This window comes from Jaculus jaculus, chromosome 6 (assembly GCF_020740685.1).
Source record: "Jaculus jaculus isolate mJacJac1 chromosome 6, mJacJac1.mat.Y.cur, whole genome shotgun sequence".
In the NCBI taxonomy this organism is placed as follows: Eukaryota; Metazoa; Chordata; class Mammalia; order Rodentia; family Dipodidae; genus Jaculus; species Jaculus jaculus.
Genome location: NC_059107.1, coordinates 148,953,151 through 148,972,139, shown reverse-complemented (window position 1 = coordinate 148,972,139; position 18,989 = coordinate 148,953,151). Strand labels below are relative to the sequence as shown.

Sequence of the window (18,989 nt, the reverse complement as noted above, 5' to 3'; positions counted from 1 at the left end):
GTGGGTCTGGGGAATTGAACCTGGGTCCTCTGGCTTTGCAGGAAGCGCCTTAACTGTTAAGCCATCTCTCTAGTCAGTCTGGAGTATTTCTAACACCCCCAAAGATCTCACCCCCTGACCCCAAGGGATCCACTGATGAGTTCTAATTCACTATTGGCTACTTTGTGATTTTTAGAATTTTATATAAATGGGGGCCATATGTATATTCAACTGTTTCAATTAGCACAATGATCTGAGATTCCCACAAGTGATTGTGTCACCACATTCTTTTTTTATTGCTGAACAGTATTTATCTATTATTTAGATAACACATGCTCTGAACGCCTGGTGCGCCTTTGTTCCAGTTTTAAAGGGGCTGCACACATTCAGGAGCAAGTCCTTCGTAGTAAGCACCTGAGCACAGCATTTCTGAGCTGCCTGGCCCAGGAAGTCTGCAGTGGTCACACCCTGTCCTAGCCCCACCTGCAATGCACCAGCCTTTTGGTTGCTCTACATCCTGATACTAGAAAGCCAAGCTTTTCATGTCACTCATTCCAGCACCGCACGGCAACTTTAGTTAGCATTTATAGGACAACTATGCTGACACGGTCTGACGGGCATGTTGGCCATCCCTACTAGTACTCTGCGTACCTCACATCGAGTTCGTTTTGCCCACTTTGTAACTGGGTCGTCTTATTACCAAAGAGTTCTTTATATACACTAGATACAAATCCCTTGTCGGATATTTGCATTACTATTCTTTCTCCACTTTGAGGCATGAATTTTCTATTCCTAATGGCATCTTTCAAGCAGTAAAAATTGGGAGGAATTCCAATTCATCCATTTTTTTTGTTATAGGTTGCATGTTTTTGTTCTAAGCTTAGCTTTCCTTCTTCAAGTTTTATGATTTTAGCTCTTACATTTAAGAATATGATCCATTTTGTGTTATTATACAGTATCAGGAAGGAAATAATGATTTTTTTTTTCATACTGATATACAAAGTATAACCTATTTTATGAACCAGGTGTGGTGGTGCACACCTTTAATCCCAGTACTCAGAGGGCAGAGGTAGGAGGATCGCCATGAGTTTGAGGCCACCCTACCATTATGTGTGAATTCCAGGTCAGCAAGACCCTACCTCAAAAAACTGAAACAACAGCCAGGCGTGGTAGCCCATGTCTTTAATCCCAGCACTGGGGAGGCAAAGGTAGGAGGACTGCCGTGAGGCTGAGGTCACCCTGAGATTACATAGTAAATTCTAGGTCAGCCTGGGCTAGAGTGAAACCCTACCTCAAAAAACAAATAAACAGAAAACCCTATCTTACGAAAGATGATCCTTTTACCCAATGAACTGCTATGACACTTACACTGGAGACTGACTGCCCACAAGCACGTGTCTGTCTGAACTCTTAACTCTGCCCCATCACCTACGTCTGCTCTTCTGTCGCTATCACACTGTCTTCATTACCACAGTTTTATTGTAACTCAAAACCAAGCTATATAATTTCTCTAATTTACTCTTCGGTTCACAATTTCTTCAGAGAAATCTTCTCCTGGATTCTTCTTAATCAGTTTAGCATGCTCAGAGACTCATTCGTTCACTTACAAAACATTACTAGTTATCATACCATCTACTTAAGTTGGAACTATACTAGGCACAAGGATACAGTTATATATATAAGATGGTTTCCATTTTTAATCTAGTTGGGAAGGTAGCCTGTGATCTACAAAGGCTTGGGTAAAAATAGAGAAGGAAGGAGAGAGACCTTTAAAAAATATTTCATTTATTTCCAGGCGTGGTGGCACACACCTTTAATCCCAGCACTTGGGAGGCAGAGGTAGGAGAATTGCCATGAGTTCAAGGCCACCCTGAGAATCCATAGTGAATTCCAGGTCAGCCTGAGCTAGAGTGAGACCCTACCTTGAACTCCCCATATATTATATATATACATATATATATATATATATATATATATATATATACACACACACACATACATATATATATATATATATATACATATATATATACACATATACACACCCACACACACACACACACATACATTTTTTTTCATTTATTTATTTCAGAGACAGTAAGTGAGTATAAGGGCCATTTTATATATCTGGCTTTACATAGATACTAGGGAATTGAACCTGGGCCAGCAGGCTTTGCAAGCAAGTGTCATGAGCCACTGAGTCATCTTCTCAACCCCAGAAATTAGCACTGGTTAAGAAATTCAGTGAGTTTTACATAGGTAAGATTACATAGTACAGAAAATGTAACATTGTATAAGTTACTCCACCAAAATGGAATTCAGCTTCCTTGTCAGAAGAAAGCCCATCACTCACAGGATTGCTACTGTGATTAATAAATGCACATGAGGGCTGTAGAGGTGGCTCAGCAGTTAAGGCACTTGCCTGTAATGCCTAACAAACTAGGTTCAATTCCCAAGTACCCACGTAAAGCCAGATGTACAAAGTGGTGCACACCTCTGTAGTTCATCTGCAGTGGCTGGAGGTTCTGGCACACTCATTCATTCTCCCTCATTGTAGATAAATAAATTAAATATATTTAAATAAATACGTGTGAGAATGTGGTGGCCTGGGGACTGAGAAGGGGTAGAACATATGCTTAAAATGAGTGAAGCCCTGAGTGCAGTCCCCAGCAGCCTGCTGGGACAGTCCCTGCACTGTCGCCCGTTCTGCCGCCAGCTCTGTTCTACAGCGAACTTCAGTGTGAAGCAGTCACTCGCTGTCATGACAAGGGAGACTTAGAAGACCCCACACATAAAAGGCAGAAGTGTACTCATCTCATATGTAAGAGACCTAAGCTAACAAAAGATACCAACACAGGGTATACCCAAGATATACTTATCTTAAGAAAAGGTAAGTGTGCATTACCAACATGTCTAGTCTTAGGAAACACTGCATAAGCTTATACCTAATACAGCCACTATGATTGTTTTATAAATCTTAAACCAACTGTAGAATATAAAAACAGAATTGCCATGGGCAATTACATGAGGTATTTTTTTTCCTTTTGTCACCCCAAAGAAAGAATATGGTAACAATTAAAAGAGAAAGTGGAACAGAGGCAGAGAATGACACAAAGCTTTATGAAGTCCTTTGTATAGTATGTGTTTTAAACATCTGAGTTTCCAGCACATCCCATCCCACCCCACCCCACTCTGAACACAAGAGTAGAAGTGATGTGCTTAGGAACAAAATCTATTGAAAACAAAAACAGAGGCCGCATTAGCTCTGGAGTTGAAAAACAGAAAGTCCCAGCACTCAGGAGCTCAAGGGGGAAGGGCTGGTGGAAGCTGGGGTGGGGGCTGGAGGAGGGACGTGATGCATATTCATTAACTGAGCCGATAGTGACTGAGCGATCCTTTTAACAGAAGACGGCTCCTCCCGGGGACTGCCAACTAATAAAACAGCCAGGACATGAAGGCGTGACTCGTGTGAACTGTGCACTGGTGCCACCAAGCCCACACCATGCAGCTCCAGCTTGCAGTCTTGGCGCTCAGTACTAAGCGGTCTGGGGACCTTGCCACTTCCAGAAGTCTACCGACTTTTTGTTCTGAGCCTTGTCACTATACCCAGAGCCACATCCAAAGTAGCACAGAGAAATACAACAAGGAAACTTGAACGTTATTAATAATTTAAATGGCCTAAGACCTAAGAACCACGCCCTGCTGAGGTTTTAAGCTGCATTGGCCCCACGGTGTTTCTGTGGTCCATGCCAGTCTCAGTGAGCCTCTCTGTGGTGACAGACGGTGACTTACAGCTTCATCCTCCGGGCAGGAGGAGGAGTACGGAGTTAAGGAAAATTTTCCAGGTTGGCTAGAAATTCAGTGAACCCTTTGGGCAACTGTCGTTCACTTCCTACATAGACTGATAAATAACAAGTAAGCATTGCATTGAAAAACTCTGCACAGATTCCCTGAGACTTAAAAAGTTTTCAGCAATGAATCCTATTCAAAATAGGAGAGAGTCATATGTGGATCCTAGCTATAGATGATTGGGCTTCTGCATGAAAAGGAAAATACTTAGTAGCAGAGGCCAGTAAGTTAAAAAGGAGATATAAAGGGAATAGAAAGGAAGGGAGGAGGGTACTTAAAAGGTTGATATTGTATATATGTAAGTACAATGATTGAGATGGGGAGGTAATATGATGGAGAATGGAATTTCAAAGGGGAAAGTGTCAGGGAATTGCCATGGGATATTTTTTTATAATCATGGAAAATGTTAATAAAAATTAAAAAATTTTTAAAAAATAAAATAAAATAGGAGAGAGTGACTTTTAGTTATAAGCTGCCAGGGCTGCGGGAAGTTCAGGTGACTCAGAGAAGTCCCACTCCAAGTGCTCTGTGGGCTTTATAGACTGGGTCTCTGCTGCGGGTTCTCTCTCTACTGACCTTTTCCCTTCTGGGCTCTTTCATATAGGCTCGTTCCACACTCCTGCAGCTATTTGTGTCCAGAAGAAATGTGGCCATGCTGTGTGCCAACTTTAAATGTACTTTTCTTGTTACTTTTCTTTCCAGTCAGGTGTTTTATAATAACAAATAGTAACAAAAGCATTTTTTTATTACTTAAGATATTCAGTGGCTTTTGTCTTGCAAGCGTCAGCAGTAACGTCAGAGGATTGTATCCAAGGAGCTAAATGTGCAGGACCCGGGGTCAGAGCAGCTGAATACACCAACCTCAGAAAACACAGACAATGAATTGCAAATGACACTCACAACAAAACGAGGAAAAAAACCTTCACACAGAAAACTACAAAAGAACTCTACAGACACTGAATTGGCTTTCTGTACACACTGATCCTGCTTAGCTGTGTGTGGTAACTAACCCGATGCTCCAGACACTGGGCCCCACAATGAAGCCTGTTTTCCTGTGGGGAAGGAGAGGGGTCAAAAATAAAAATATCATTTCTTTCCTGCAAGTCCAGTCCCTATTTTTAAAAAGGCGTTACTGAGTCGGGATGGCTGCAGCTCTTCTGTGTGAACACTCACACACACGAAGAAGGACGTCAGCGACGAGGAGACGTCTCTGCTGAAGGCTCTGCACAGAAAGTACGCTGTCTCAACCAGGACCCCATCGTGAGACTGGGGACCCGATGGACACTATGGCCCTGGTGTCACGCACAGGGTGCAGGACTGTGTATGGCAACGAGCCAGCATGTCACTGGCGCAGGCGGGAGCAGCCTGTGTGCCAATGACAGCGAATGGAAGCACGAGATGGATAGGCTGTGGTCAGACGCCCACCTGGATTCATTCCCGGCAGCCCGGCCATCGCATCATTTAGGTAAATGGTAGCAAGGACAGCACATTTTATTTCTTCATACCCAGCCAAAGGGAAACATAAACACTTGAGAGGAGATATGTATACTTTTTGTCTACAGAAACAATGAGGATTCCTCAATGGTCGGCTGCAGCTGGAAGTTGGTAAGAGGCTGACCTGACTGCATTCTGGTGGTCACCCGAGGCAATGCAAAGATGTTCCCCTCTACGGTTTTGTAACATTTTCATAAAGCTCCTTGTAGCACTTAAGACTAGAGATGGCCTGTCATACACATGCCACAGGCATACAGGAAAAGAAAATTGATTACATGCACTAGGACTTAAATGATTAAAAAAAAACATTTTGAAAAGGTTTGTAAGTAAAATTTGTTTCAGCTTTGACCTAAAAGTCTCTCGGTATCACCCGTAAGGCAAAGCTCCTTCAACTCTCCACACACGGAACTTCCATCATGTCTCCCACCCACTGGAAGCAGCCACTCCAGGGTACCATGACCTCCCATGCCGTGCCTGTCGGTATTTCTGCCACTTTGGAACAATGCTCAGACTCAGCTCAGTTTTCTCTGGAGAAGCCGCCCACTGCTCGTTGCTCCAACTCCTCTGCTTCCTCAGACCCTGGCTGCTGGTCTCACCAACAGCTGTTGGAGTGCTACGTGCAGCTCTTCCCAGCTAGACTGTGACGCCTTCAGCACGGGGCTCAGCCTCACATTTTTCACGCTCCGTCCCCGTGTCTGACCCCTACTGTATATATTATGCTCAGTAAACGCTACGGATTGACAGGTGGGCAGACACGTTAATAAACGGACAGATGAAAGAGAAGAAGGAAGAGATAGGTGAACTCAGAAATCAGTGTCAGATGTTGTAGGAGACTCAGTAGCAACTGCAAGAATATGGCGGGCCCAATGGCTGCCATCCCACACCTCCCAGCCTACGGTGAGTCCTCCATTCACGTGGAGGTTTTCTGCTTTGTTCTTCCATCTTTCCCAGTTAACAATTTACATTTTATAGAGCTTTTTATATTGATTTCCTTATGATTCTGTGGCATTTATTATATGTCACTTTGGTCAAGGAAGCAAGTTGAGAGAGGTTTTCTGCATTTTTGCCCAGGAGGAAGACAAGGCAGGCTCTCCACGTGTATCAGAATTGAACGGGCAGCCTTTTGAGCTTGGCAATCCAGAGAACTCACCAATATCTGACTTGCCCAAACACGTATCACAAGTAAGAGTCAACATGAACTTCTTTCTCTAACTATTTGGAACCAGATTTGACAAGAAAATCTTACCCATGGCTTGCTTGCCCATGGCACACTGGTAGGTGTTTCTTGGGGACTGGTTGTGGTGAGGGTACGGGATGAGGCCAGCACAAACACCAAGAAGAGTGAAGGGTTCAATCTCCAGGTGGGTGGTATCTCTAGAAAGTTAGTGAAGAATTTCACTTCTTATCATCAGGTACTAAAAGCAATGTCTCAAAGGATGCAAAAAAAAAAAAAAAAAAGACCTTAAAAAGTGTTTTATTATTTATTTGAGAGATTGTGTTAGAAAGAGACAGATAGAGAGAGGGAGAGAATGGGCAAGCCAGGACCTCTGGCCACCATAAGCGAACTCCAAATGAATGTGGCACCTTGTGTATCCGGCTTTATGTGTGTACTGGGCAAAATATATAATAAATACTATTATCCAGATAAAGATAGTAAACTTTGATTCTGGTAAAACAACCCAGGCACGGTGGTGCACACCTTTAATCCCAGCACTTGGGAGGCAGAGTGGGAGGATCACTATGAGTTCAAGTCCAGCCTGAGACTACATCGTGAATTCTAGGTCAGCCAGGGCTACAGTGAGACTCCACCTCAAAAAAAAAAAAAAAAACAAGGCTGGGCATGGTGGCACATGCCTTTAATCTCAGTAATTGGGAGGCAGGTATGTGCCGCCACACCTGGTTTTATGAAGTACTGGGGATAGAGCTCAGGGCATCCTGCATGCCAGGCAGGCACTTTACCAACTGAACTTCAGCCCCAGCTTGAGTTCATTCTTTTTATTTTATGGACCTCTGTGTTTCTAAAAAAAATTCTAGAATTACCATACTTTCTAAATAAAATGCAGGTGATTTGTAGAATAACTTGATGATTGGACAATAATGATAACCTATGTTCACTCACAGCAAATTTAATCCCTGCTTCATAGGGTTTTGGTGGAGGGTGAAAACACAGATACACCAGCAAAGCACAGATTATATTTACAGCAGCAAACACTAGAAGAAAATCAATACTTGCCACAGAAGGCAAGAGGGTAGACAGAAGCAACCCCTAGCTAGTTCCAATCCTTAAGTAGGGTGGTAGGATAAGACACAAGAAAAGGGCACCTGAGTGCAGGTGTTGAGAAGCAGGGAGACATTCTAGTGTGTGAGAGACTGTTCAAGGCAGCAAAAGTGCAGAGGTGGGGATGTGCCAAGGTTATCTGAAAAAGAGGCCAGTGTGGCTCAAACAGTGTGAGGAGGAAAGAGCAGAAGTTGCAGAAGGGAAGATAGGAAAACTGTGATGACCTCTGGACAGACTCCTGAGGGGCATGGGAAGCTACAGGAAAAGTGCTGGCAGCCGCCTGGGCCGGATGTCCATCAGAGGTGGCAATGAAAGCTCGGGTGTTGGTGCCATGGAAGCTCATGGGACTGAGACAAGGTGGATGTACAGGTGGAGCAGTCAGGTGAAACCTGGGTGTTTGGCTCAGGAAACATGAAGAGTGAAGCTGTCATTTACATGTATGCTATACTATAGTTCTCTTCTATTCAGTCTTGAAATGAGGGGCATAAACTAATGGAAAGATTCACAACCTTAAGAAATAAAAATTATGAATTAAAAAAAACATTATTAGATAAAACAAAGTAAAATTACTTTTCCTTGATCAAAGTTATAGTTACTAAGAAGGAATATGAAAACCCCTGTTTAAAAATATAAATGTGGGCTGGAGAAATGGCTTAGAGGTTAAGCGCTTGCCTAATGAAGCCTAAGGACCCTGGTTCGAGGCTTGATTCCCCAGGACCCACGTTAACCAGATGCACAAGGGGGCGCATGCGTCTGGAGTTTGTTTTCAGTGGCTGGAGGCCCTGGCATGCCCATTCTCTCTCTATTTATCTGCCCATTTCTCTTTCTGTCTGTCACTCTCAAATAAATAAAATAAACAAAAAGTTTTTTTTTAAAAAAATATAAATGCCCATGGCACTCATGACCTCATAGTGGCTGATGCTATCTATACAAGACATGCATAATAGGAGGGGGAATTGTTGACATCAATATAAAAGAGAGACTCATTGGAAAGGAGGGATTCAGTGGAGGAAGAGGGAAAATGGAGGAAGGCAGTGGGGGGATTATGATATATAGGTACAGAGGTTGACAATAAAAAGTTAAAAACAATAGCTGCAGAAATTCCAAATTGAGGTAAGTGGTATAATAGCTTTATATGCCACAAAGCAAGTTATACATATGTCATCTAATATATTCCAAATCTAGCACAGATGCTTCTAAAATAGCGCTGTGGTAAAAGACATATTCTGAACATGTGGTCATTTCAAGTATACATCACACATATGCTTGGAGACATTTTTACAACATACTATGTATGGAATTCCTGCACTGACAATAAGAATTCAGATGTCCATTGACAAAATTCTATCTGGGAAAGATGAAAACATTTTGTTATTTTTTTTCATGCACTTGTGCATGTGTGTAGTATGTATGGTGTGGTGTACACATGTGCCTGTGCAGATATGCACGCCTTATTCACAGACCCCTCTACTGCTCTTCATTGAACCTGGAGCTGTGGTTTGCAGTCAGGCTGACTCTAGTTTTCATTCCCTACAGAACCAGGGTTACAGACATGCAAAGGCCATGCCCAGTTGTTCACGAAGGTGCTCAAACCCTGTCAAGCAATCATGCTTGCATGGGCAAGTGTTTTTATCTGCTCAACCAGCTCCCTAGCCTTGTAAACACATGTTTGTATAGACTGATTCACTAGTTCAGTTTTTACAATGACTGGATATTAAAATCAGAGAGGTAATTCCTTTTTAAAAATAACACACCAAGTATCAAAGAGAAAGCATAAGAAAATCTAAAGTTGATGTGTTAGTAACTTTGTGATACTTTCAATTGAAGTAAACAGCATTCTTCATTACAAAACAGTGTATCAATGTAGAGATGGCTCAGCAGTCAAAGGCACTTGCTTGCAAATCTGACAGCTTAGGTTTAATTCCCCAGTACCCATGTAAACCCAGATGCACAAAGTGGCACATGATTCTGGAATTCATTTGCTGTACAAGGAGGCCCTGGTGTATCCATAGTCACTCTCTGTCTCTCTTTCTCCCAAATAAACAAAAATATATTAAAAAATAAACAGCATATTACTAACAATTTCTACTACAAAAGCATGATACAAGAACTGAACAGGACAATGAAGAGAAGGTACTTTCTGTTTAAAACCAGTTTTAATTATGGTTGTATGGATCCTACTTACTTGTTAATTGTGTGTTCATAGAGTGCAATGTTACAGTCATTTTCTTCATTCACATCTAAATATTCAACAAGACTCTCATGTAAGAAATCTTCAAAATTCCTATGAACAAAATGACCAGAGACATTATTAAAAGACATTTTATTGCAGTATGTTATAAAATAACAGAAGACACTGGCTTTCATTGAGAACCAAAGCACCTTTCGCTTCCAGAAAGTACCAATCCACTGGGATCCCTGAAACACATTATTCTTGGATAAGAAACCACTAAAATAAAAGCCTTAAAATATCTGTAATTCCTGCCAATCTGGTCTCCACCTATAAGCAATCTGGCTTGAGAGACTTCCTCTGATGAGGAACTCAGTGTCTACACAAACATATTGCTATAGGTTCTCTTCTTACTAGAAACATGGTGCAGTCATTTACATCAAGGCTTTGTAACCCTTGTGACGTAGGTTGATACAAACACTTCATACTGAGAAGAATGACTTAAGTGACTGGTATATCCAGTGAAATGGTGAACATTTCTCAATAGCACAGATCTAATAATTCTATTGCTGATGAAAGCATGTATTAAAGGAGACTGAGAATTTCTAGTTTTGGGTACTTACCTGTACCCCTGAGCCAGCTCTTCCATATGTTTATTGGTGACTGCTGGTTTCTGTTTCTTAACAATTATATAAGGCCTAGAAAAGGGGGAAAAATAATAATAAAAATTATGTCAGCAAGTTGGGTTTATCCCAGTGGAATAAGGGAAGATGGAGACATAAACTCATTCCTAAATTGCTTGAAAGCACTAGGTATTTTTGGCTTGTGTGAACATGTAGGGTCTCTCTCTTATACAGACAACCCATACATGTGTGGATATGTGTACACACACAGTACTTCCTTCAAGTATTCTAAGAAATGTCTGGCTTTAAGTGCACACAAAATATGATACTAAAAAGTCTAGACAGGAAACAAAATCTACATGGTATATTTCTTTTTGTGTGTGTGAAGGTTGGTGGTAGGGTCTTACTTTAGTCCAGGCTGACCTGGAATTCACTAAGTAGTCTCAGGGTAGCCTTCAACTCACAGTGATCCTCCTACCTCTACCTCTTAAAGGCATGTACTACCACACCCAGCTTACATGTCATATTTTTTAAAACCATGTAGGCATATCATTTGAGGAATATTTCTAAATTTGGTTTATAATACTCCCCCTTTCTCCATCCTTCAGTGGTTTGTTTTGGGTGACTTCAGTTACTCAAGGTCAACTATGGTCTAGAGATGCTAAGGGGAAAATAAGTAATTCTCAATTGAATAATGAAATACAGAGATGATCACTGAAAGTATAGTCTTAATAGTTCTTAATTGAAACTATGCAGCATTTTTGGCAGCCTGATGAAATCTTGCATCAGCTCACTCTATTCCACCTAGGATATTAACCATCCTTCAATCTAGTGTGTTCACAATACAGAGCAAACAGGTGACCTGCCTGTTAGTCACTGACCAGCAATCTCAGTTATCAGACAGAAAAACACAGTGTACATGGGGTTGGACACTACCTGTGATGTCAGGAATCCACTGGGATCCTGGATCGTGTCCCACATGGAAGGGAAGACTGTAAGACCCAGTCAGCAGGCAACACAGTAATGTCCCCGAGTATAATGATGACATGTGGCTATAAGGCTTGTTTTGAGGAAGGGTAGACATCACTGAGCTAAACTAACAGGTTTCATTACACTTTATCTGGCTGTACATTTGCAGAGGACAGAGCTTCCTTTCTTGAGGATGCGCACTGATGCAACGGGCTCAGGTAGAGACAGTGCCCTGGTAGATTAACCTGTAACTGTCAGTGGCGACTGGCCTCTGAGGGCTTGGCCACCCCAAGGAAACACCCACACAAAGGATGGCATGCAGCACAGAAATAGCAAGGGCTGTTGCTATTTGGATAAGCAGCTCTTACAGCGGGAGCAAGTCACCAGCAGACAGTGTGTGCTCTTCCCCGAAGCCCGAGTATCTGTGTGAGGACTAATGGGCGCTTCTAAACAGCCGAGGAGAGCTGCACAGACACAAAAGGGGAACATGAGCCACTGGACAGGGAACTGGAGGGGCATTTCACGGGAGTCAGCAAAACCTGGAAATCTCTCTTTGTGGTAGGGAAGCAGAGCCACACTCCCACTTGAGGGCTGGGTAGCTCAGGCTAGGTCACACAAGTAGCCGCAGAAACAGGAATAGGACAGAAGGGACCCCTTCCGGCTAGACTAAGGTCTGCCATCATAAAATTACATGTATGTGTGCATACGTGCATGTGGGGGTCAGGACAACCTCAGCGTGTTGGTTCTTCCCGTCCACTTTCTTTGAGACAGAGTCTCCCTTGTTTTTTGCCGCTGGGAAGGCCAGGCTAGCTGGGTCACAAGCTTTGGGATTTTCCTGATTCCACACCCCACTGCTATTGGCGTGCCCTTGCAGCCTGCTTAACGTCGATACTGAGGACTGAACTCAGGCTGGCAGGCCTGAGGAGTAAGTGTGTTTAATCATTAAGGCATCTCCCCAGCCTCTATAAAATTACTTCTGAAAAACAATTAACTTTCTTATAGAACATGTCCTATTAGATTGGATATAATGAAAGAGAAAATGTTTTAAAAGGAGTAACCTAGAACTGTTGTTGTTCTTCCTGCCCCTAATTGAGCTATGTTGTTAACTGCTATAAAGCAGCACCGAAAATGTGTCGAGAGCTCTACAAGCACTTGCCGTGTCCTACCACTTAGTTCACAGAACAGTCCTAGGCAAGCGCGGGTATGTACATTTTTCAGCCAAGAGAATCCAGGCTCCAACACTTATACAATATACTCAAAATCACCAGCCCAGTGAGTGAGTTAGGAATCAAACAAGGAAAGCCAGGTGTGGTGGTTCACGCCTTTAATCTCCAGACTTCGGAGACAGAGATAAGAGGATTGCTGTGAGTTCAAGGCTAGCCTGAGACTACATAGTGAATTCCAGGTCAGCCTGGGTTAGAGGGAGACCCTGCGTCCCCCCCCCCCCAAAAAAAAAAGGATTCAAACATGGGTCTACTATTTTAAAGTATATTATCAAAGAACCAATTCTGGCTAATGTATGCCAAAACGGAATTTACTAGAAGCATTAAGAATTTGCTGAAAGGACAAGAATCAAAGAAAAAGGAGAAATGTTCAGCCTAGGGAGAAAGGGCCCTGATCACTTAGTTATGATGATCAGAAAGCAAGCAGTACGTGGCACCTTAGCAGTTTCAAGGTCTCTGTCAAACACTATGTCCTATTTGCCCCTGTGCCTCTCGCTATTGGATGGTGTCTATACAGAGCAAGCACTTGGAAACACTCCCTGGGTGAACAAAAGTAGCCTACTTTTCTACTGGGTCTAGTGTTATCTTTTTCTTAATGTCTTCACACTTCCACTCCCGGCTTTCCTTGGCCTTTCTCCACTCCGTCCACCATCAAGCACCACAACCCTTGAAAGCTTAGATTACAGGCACAGTATACAGTAGAAAAAAATCATGATTGTTGGAGTCATGTTTTTCAAGCATTTCCAGGTAAAAACCCTAGTCTACTACACTGTAGCTCTGAGTATGTTTTCTTCCCTCATTGATCACTAGTTTCTTCATTTAAATGAAGACAGGATTGCTGTATCATAGGGTGAATATATATAGATGTACACACTCACAACACTCAGTAAAACAAAACAGCATTATTCCTAGCTTAGCTCGTTGTTACTTCTGCCTCTCCCAGCAGCAGACTGAGCTCTCTGATGGCACAGACCATCTCCATTAATTTTTAACTCTCCCTTTCATCTTGGAAGTATTTGCTAACTGAATCAAATGTTTCCTCACAACAGAAAAGGTTAAAGTGGATTCTGGTTTCTTCCAAAAGTTAATAGAGAGATTCAGGTTCTTTTTAGCAGCATATACCTGCACAGCCTTCCTCCATCAGAGGAGATATAAACGCATCGATCTGTAAGATTTGTTGAGATGGAAACAAATTCATTGATATATCCTGCTCTTCGCATCAGTCGAAATGTATTTACTAGCTTTTTATGGTCTCGAATGACACCCAAGATATTACCTAAGCAAAAAAGAAAAGGTAAGACAGATATAAGATAGACATTCTGATTTAAAATACTCACCCAGTAAAACACTAAGGAGCATTGAGCAGCCATGAAAAGACTATTATTAACATCACAGCTAGTCCACAGCCCTTGGGGGAGCAAACAGAAGTGTGGTCAAGGATAGCCTAAGGGCTAGCTGGGTAACCCAGCCAACAGGCCACCTGTCTCTGTTATCACTTTTCTTCTTCTGAATTAAGGTTGCACTTCACTTAAAAGACACACATTCCCAGTAGGTTGTTTAGGACAAACATGTCTCTGTAGCATACTTACCATTGAGAAAGACAAGAAACACATTTGGGTAAGAAAGTTCTTCCCCACATAATAAATTGACATCTTCTACTCCCAGGTTACCGGCTAACTTAACAATGGGTCCATCTTCCATGTCAGTTGTGATATGTGTCATAAGAGCTAAATTTTTAACCAAACCACAGGCCTAAAAAAAAAAAAAAAGAAAAGAAAAGAAAGTTATTTCTAAGACTGAACATTAGAAATACAAAATATAGTTTATATTTGCAATAGCTCACTGCTTTGCTGGTGACAACATAAAACAGTATAATCTTAAGCACTTTGGCACAGACACACAACCTTTAAAATGTATGTCCTTTAATGCAAAGGAATATATACAAAAGTAGTAACAAGGCCACAAAACTTGGCTGAAGCAATCTCTAGTCAATTTGATGTTTCAAAGCTCAAGATCTATAAATACTCAGCAGAGTATCATTTGTAATTGTAAATAATGTTCAACAAAAAGAAACTGACTATATAAGCTATTACCAGACATCACAGCCACAGTGATGAAAATGTACAAAATTAGTATAGGAAAACATAAATAAATAAATGTGACTATGTAAAAATACAGAACTTCTGCTAAGGAATGAGAAGCATTCTACAAGACAACTGGCCAGAATGCTCAAGTTTCTTGGTCAGGAAAGGCAAAGAAAGACTAAAAACCATTTTATACCAAAACAGACTAAGGAGGCATGGTGACTAAAGGTAATGTGTCAGAAAAAAGGCACTGGCGAGACAACTCATTTGAATATGAACTAAAGGTAGTAGAATCAACTATTAATTTTTCAAGTTTGAAAGATACAATGATTATGTAAGATGCTCACACTCAGGGAATCTAGGGGAAGAATTATGGAAAACCTCTCTGCTATTTTTGTTTTTATTCCATGTCTTAAATCATTTCACAATGAAAGACATATAATCTTCTATATAACCAAAAAGCCTTCAACAGTAATACCACTAAGGATGGAGTGTAGCAAACAGAAAAACCACACGAGACATGCAGGACAGGTACAGAGTACATCTTCAATTGTGCGCTAAACCATCACAATAGCAGTGCAGAACAGACACTTCAGGAAAGTGAGCTGAAGCCATCTGGGCAACTCAGTGTTTCCAACTTCAAGATATATAAAAAATATGCACACTGCAAAAACCATATAAACTCTGTAAATTTCCATATGCTTAAGATAAAAATTGGAGAATAATTTCTAAAAATCATAAGCCTATTTGAAACTCCTAATTTTCATTTCCTCTAAGTCATAACAAATTCTTATACTTTGAAACCTCTAGCTCTTACTTGTCATACATTAACTTAATCATTCAGCATGTATTTATTGGGCCTCTAGGCTAGGAGCCTGAAGAAACAATGGTGACCCTTCTTTCCTTATGACTTAGAAGGAAAAGAATCAAGTAACACTGAGAATGGAATTATGAAAGTTAAAGAAGCATGGAATAGGAAGCGGTGGGTGCCATGGAAGTTACACAAAGGCAAATCCATTGGTTTAGTGTTGGTCATGGTTTGTGCTTCTTACAGAAGTCAGAGCTGCTCTGGGTTTTAGCCTGTGGGTTCCAAGCTGGCTACAACTGAGCCTACGGGGTCACACAATTGTCTCCAGTTTTAACAACTCCTCACACAAGGCTTGATTCTTGGGATAAGTTAAAATGAGCCACAGAAATGTGGGCTACATAGCTCTGTATGTAAAACACGGAATCAAATGCTTCTGTAGGTATTGACTTTGGAACCATATTGATATAATCTCGACAAGTTGCATTAATATTTCATGCTAAATAAGTAGCCAATTAAAACTGAAGAAATGGCCAGGCCTGGTAGTGCATGCCTTTAATCCCAGTACTCAGGAGGTTGAGAGGTAGGGGGATCACCATGAGCTCAAGGCCAGCCTGGAGCTACAAAGTGAGTTCCAGGTCAGCCTGAGCTAGAGTGAGACCCTGCCTTGAAGAATCAAACCAACAACAACAACAAAAGCAGAAGAAATGGCCTGGAGGATGGGGAACAGAAGCAGAAGTCCACACATCAAGACTGCCTTACCTCTCCTTCAGGTGTGTCTGAAGGACAGAGCATTCCCCACTGAGATGGCTGGAGGGAGCGAGGACCACTCACTTTCCTTGTTTTTTCAAACTGGGAAGAGATTCTTGTCATCATGCCCAGTGCAGATATATATGACAAGCGAGACAGCACCTGGGTCACACCCTGACGGTCCATTTTAAATCTCTTTAGAGACCAGTTTCCCTGAAGAGAGATGGAAGACATAACATTACCTCTTACCCCTTCGTATGCTTCTTGATGCTGGGCAGTCACCGTAGTGTAATACAGGAACCACCTGCATATGAAATCATGCCATGATCTATACACGTAGGAATCCAAATGTTAACATTGACACTAAAACTCAGCCAGGCTCCTTGTTGGTGTTTTCTAGAATAGAATGAATTTGAACCATGTCTAGAACCCACCTTGGAGGGCTCCAAGACACTGCCCCCATCATACCAGAGCAGGCACCTGAGCTCTGCCTACACTGACTTAGCCAGTTCAACCACAGACCTCCACTGGGAGTAATAAGCAAACACAATTTTTACATACTCTCAAATTAAAACTAATTTGGTATATAATCTCATGTTGGAATATATTATTATTGGATGCTTTCCAAAGTTAGTTATAATAGAGGCAAATACAGCAACAAAAAATGATTCTGATAGTAGTTATTAGACAATAAATATACTATAGATTTATTTTCTTAAAAAATATATACATATATATATACATATATAATTTATTTGTTTTAGAGAGAGAGAGAGAGAATGGGCATGCCAGGGCTTCTAGCCACTGTAAATGAATTCCAGATGCATGTGCCACCATGTGTATCTAGCTTTATGTAGGTACTAGGGAACTGAACCTGGGTGTCCTTAGGCTTTGCAGGTAAGCACCTTAACCACTAAACAATCCCTCCAGCCCCATACCATAGGTTTCTTAATCCCAGGCATGAGGAATCTAAACATTTCATATTTTAATCAATTAAAAAAATTTTTGGCTGGGCATGGTAGCACACACCTTAAATCTCAGCACTCGGGAAGCAGAGGTAGGAGGATGGCCATGAGTTTGAGGCCACTGTGAGATGACATAGTGAATTCCAGGTCTGCCTGAGCTAGAGACCCTACCTCAAAAACAAACAACAAAATATTTTCAGTGCTTGGAATCAAACCCAGGACCTTGTCAATACTGGGCAGGTGCTCTCCCAGAGTTTCATCCCTAAGCTTAAGAGTTATGTATCACTAATATTAAGAAAAACTGTATTATATTCTTTTATCACATCAATATTAAAATAGACCTGTTATTAGAATGAAAATGCTATGATGAAACTCATTATGTTGTATGCTAGCTAACCTAAACATATACTAAAAGCTTGGAAAATAAAATCAATTTATGCAAATAAATCTTGAACATTAAATTTATTGCTTATGTAGTAAGTATATCAGATTATATTAAATATATGATTCTATAGCCATATTAGTTGAACACATTAAATAATATTCTCTCTAGAATATAAATTCATGCTTACATGAATTGACAGTAAAAGAACGTGCATTCCAAAAGCAAAGAAAATAAGAAGTCAATAAAAACAAGACAATTCAATTACCTTTCTTACCCCAAGGAAAAAATCTGCATCTACAAGAACTCTTCACTTTTCCTTTAAAACCTGATAAAACTATCAATATTTTATTGAAACATGTACAGAGAACTGTGAGTACAAAAGTTCACATAGGATTCCAGAAAAGCACTTATGGATTCCAACTTTAAAAATCTCATTGTAGAAACTGTAATGGTTTTAGAAGATGAGGTGATCTGTGTGTATTAAAATATGTGACTTCAGAGAAGACCCCACATGAACTAGTTTTGTCTTTGCTACAGTGAATATCTATTTCTTTGGAACATTTGAGTTTTGACACTGTGGACAAGTGTTATGTTTGAGAGAGAAAGCTCCATCTTTACAACATGGAGACAGAGCAAGCATCTGCATCCCACAAATTAGCTTCTTACGCTGCTTGCTCAGGTAGCTCTTTTGATCCTCAGACTGATAATATGAGTAACTAAGGTAGAAGAATACTGGACAGGGAAACCAAGAGGGAGTCGGTTCTAGTATTTCAGAAGTCCAGCAAAGGGGGATGAGGAGAAACAAAAGACAAGTCTAAAACTGTTCCACAGAGGAGAAAATGAATTTGGAAAGCCTTCTATTAGTGGGAACATTTGTGGAGTTTTAAAGGTTGATCTTCTGGTTGTCTTCTGATTGGCACACACCTGCCGCAGGCCTAGAACGGATGTTTCTAATAAGCAGCTCTGTCGGGAAGATACTTAGGAAGAAGGCCGCCAAACAGCTCTTACGACCTGAGAAGCATGGGTCAGGAAGGAAAGGCAAAACTAACAGAAGCATGGATAAGTGCTCTCAGGAGGTCTTTCTTCAAATATGTGGGGATCTCCCTTTCAGATAAGTTTGGACCACAGGAATTTAACGTGCTGAAAGACAGAGGAAGGCACACATCCACCTAGGTTGTAGCAGGTTCTACAGAGCTGCTCATATAGGCCCACTAGAAACCTCTGCACCAAACACTGAAGCAAGTCATGCTATTCTGTCACTGTTCTGAGAATCATGAGTTGGACCATGCTATTCTGTCATTGTTCTGGGAATCACGAGTTGGACCACACTATTCTTTGCTGGGGCACGATCCCACCCATAAGACTCATTGTGTGCCTGGCACATCAAATGTGTGCCAGACCTCATCAGATAGACC

General features: G+C 41.3%; 1 protein-coding gene across 1 annotated transcript in view; it reads right to left on the bottom strand.

Annotated features, from left to right (window-relative positions):
• Positions 1-18,989, bottom strand: part of Polr3b (RNA polymerase III subunit B) — a 108,286-nt gene that overhangs the window by 37,059 nt on the left and 52,238 nt on the right. Inside the window, exons 14-19 of the mRNA XM_004650238.2 lie at positions 16,237-16,437; positions 14,175-14,337; positions 13,708-13,861; positions 10,394-10,468; positions 9,786-9,884; positions 6,569-6,696 (exon numbers count right to left, since the gene is read on the bottom strand). Of these exons, the coding sequence (XP_004650295.1) occupies positions 6,569-6,696; positions 9,786-9,884; positions 10,394-10,468; positions 13,708-13,861; positions 14,175-14,337; positions 16,237-16,437 (820 nt within the window). The remainder of the gene's footprint in view (positions 1-6,568; positions 6,697-9,785; positions 9,885-10,393; positions 10,469-13,707; positions 13,862-14,174; positions 14,338-16,236; positions 16,438-18,989) is intronic.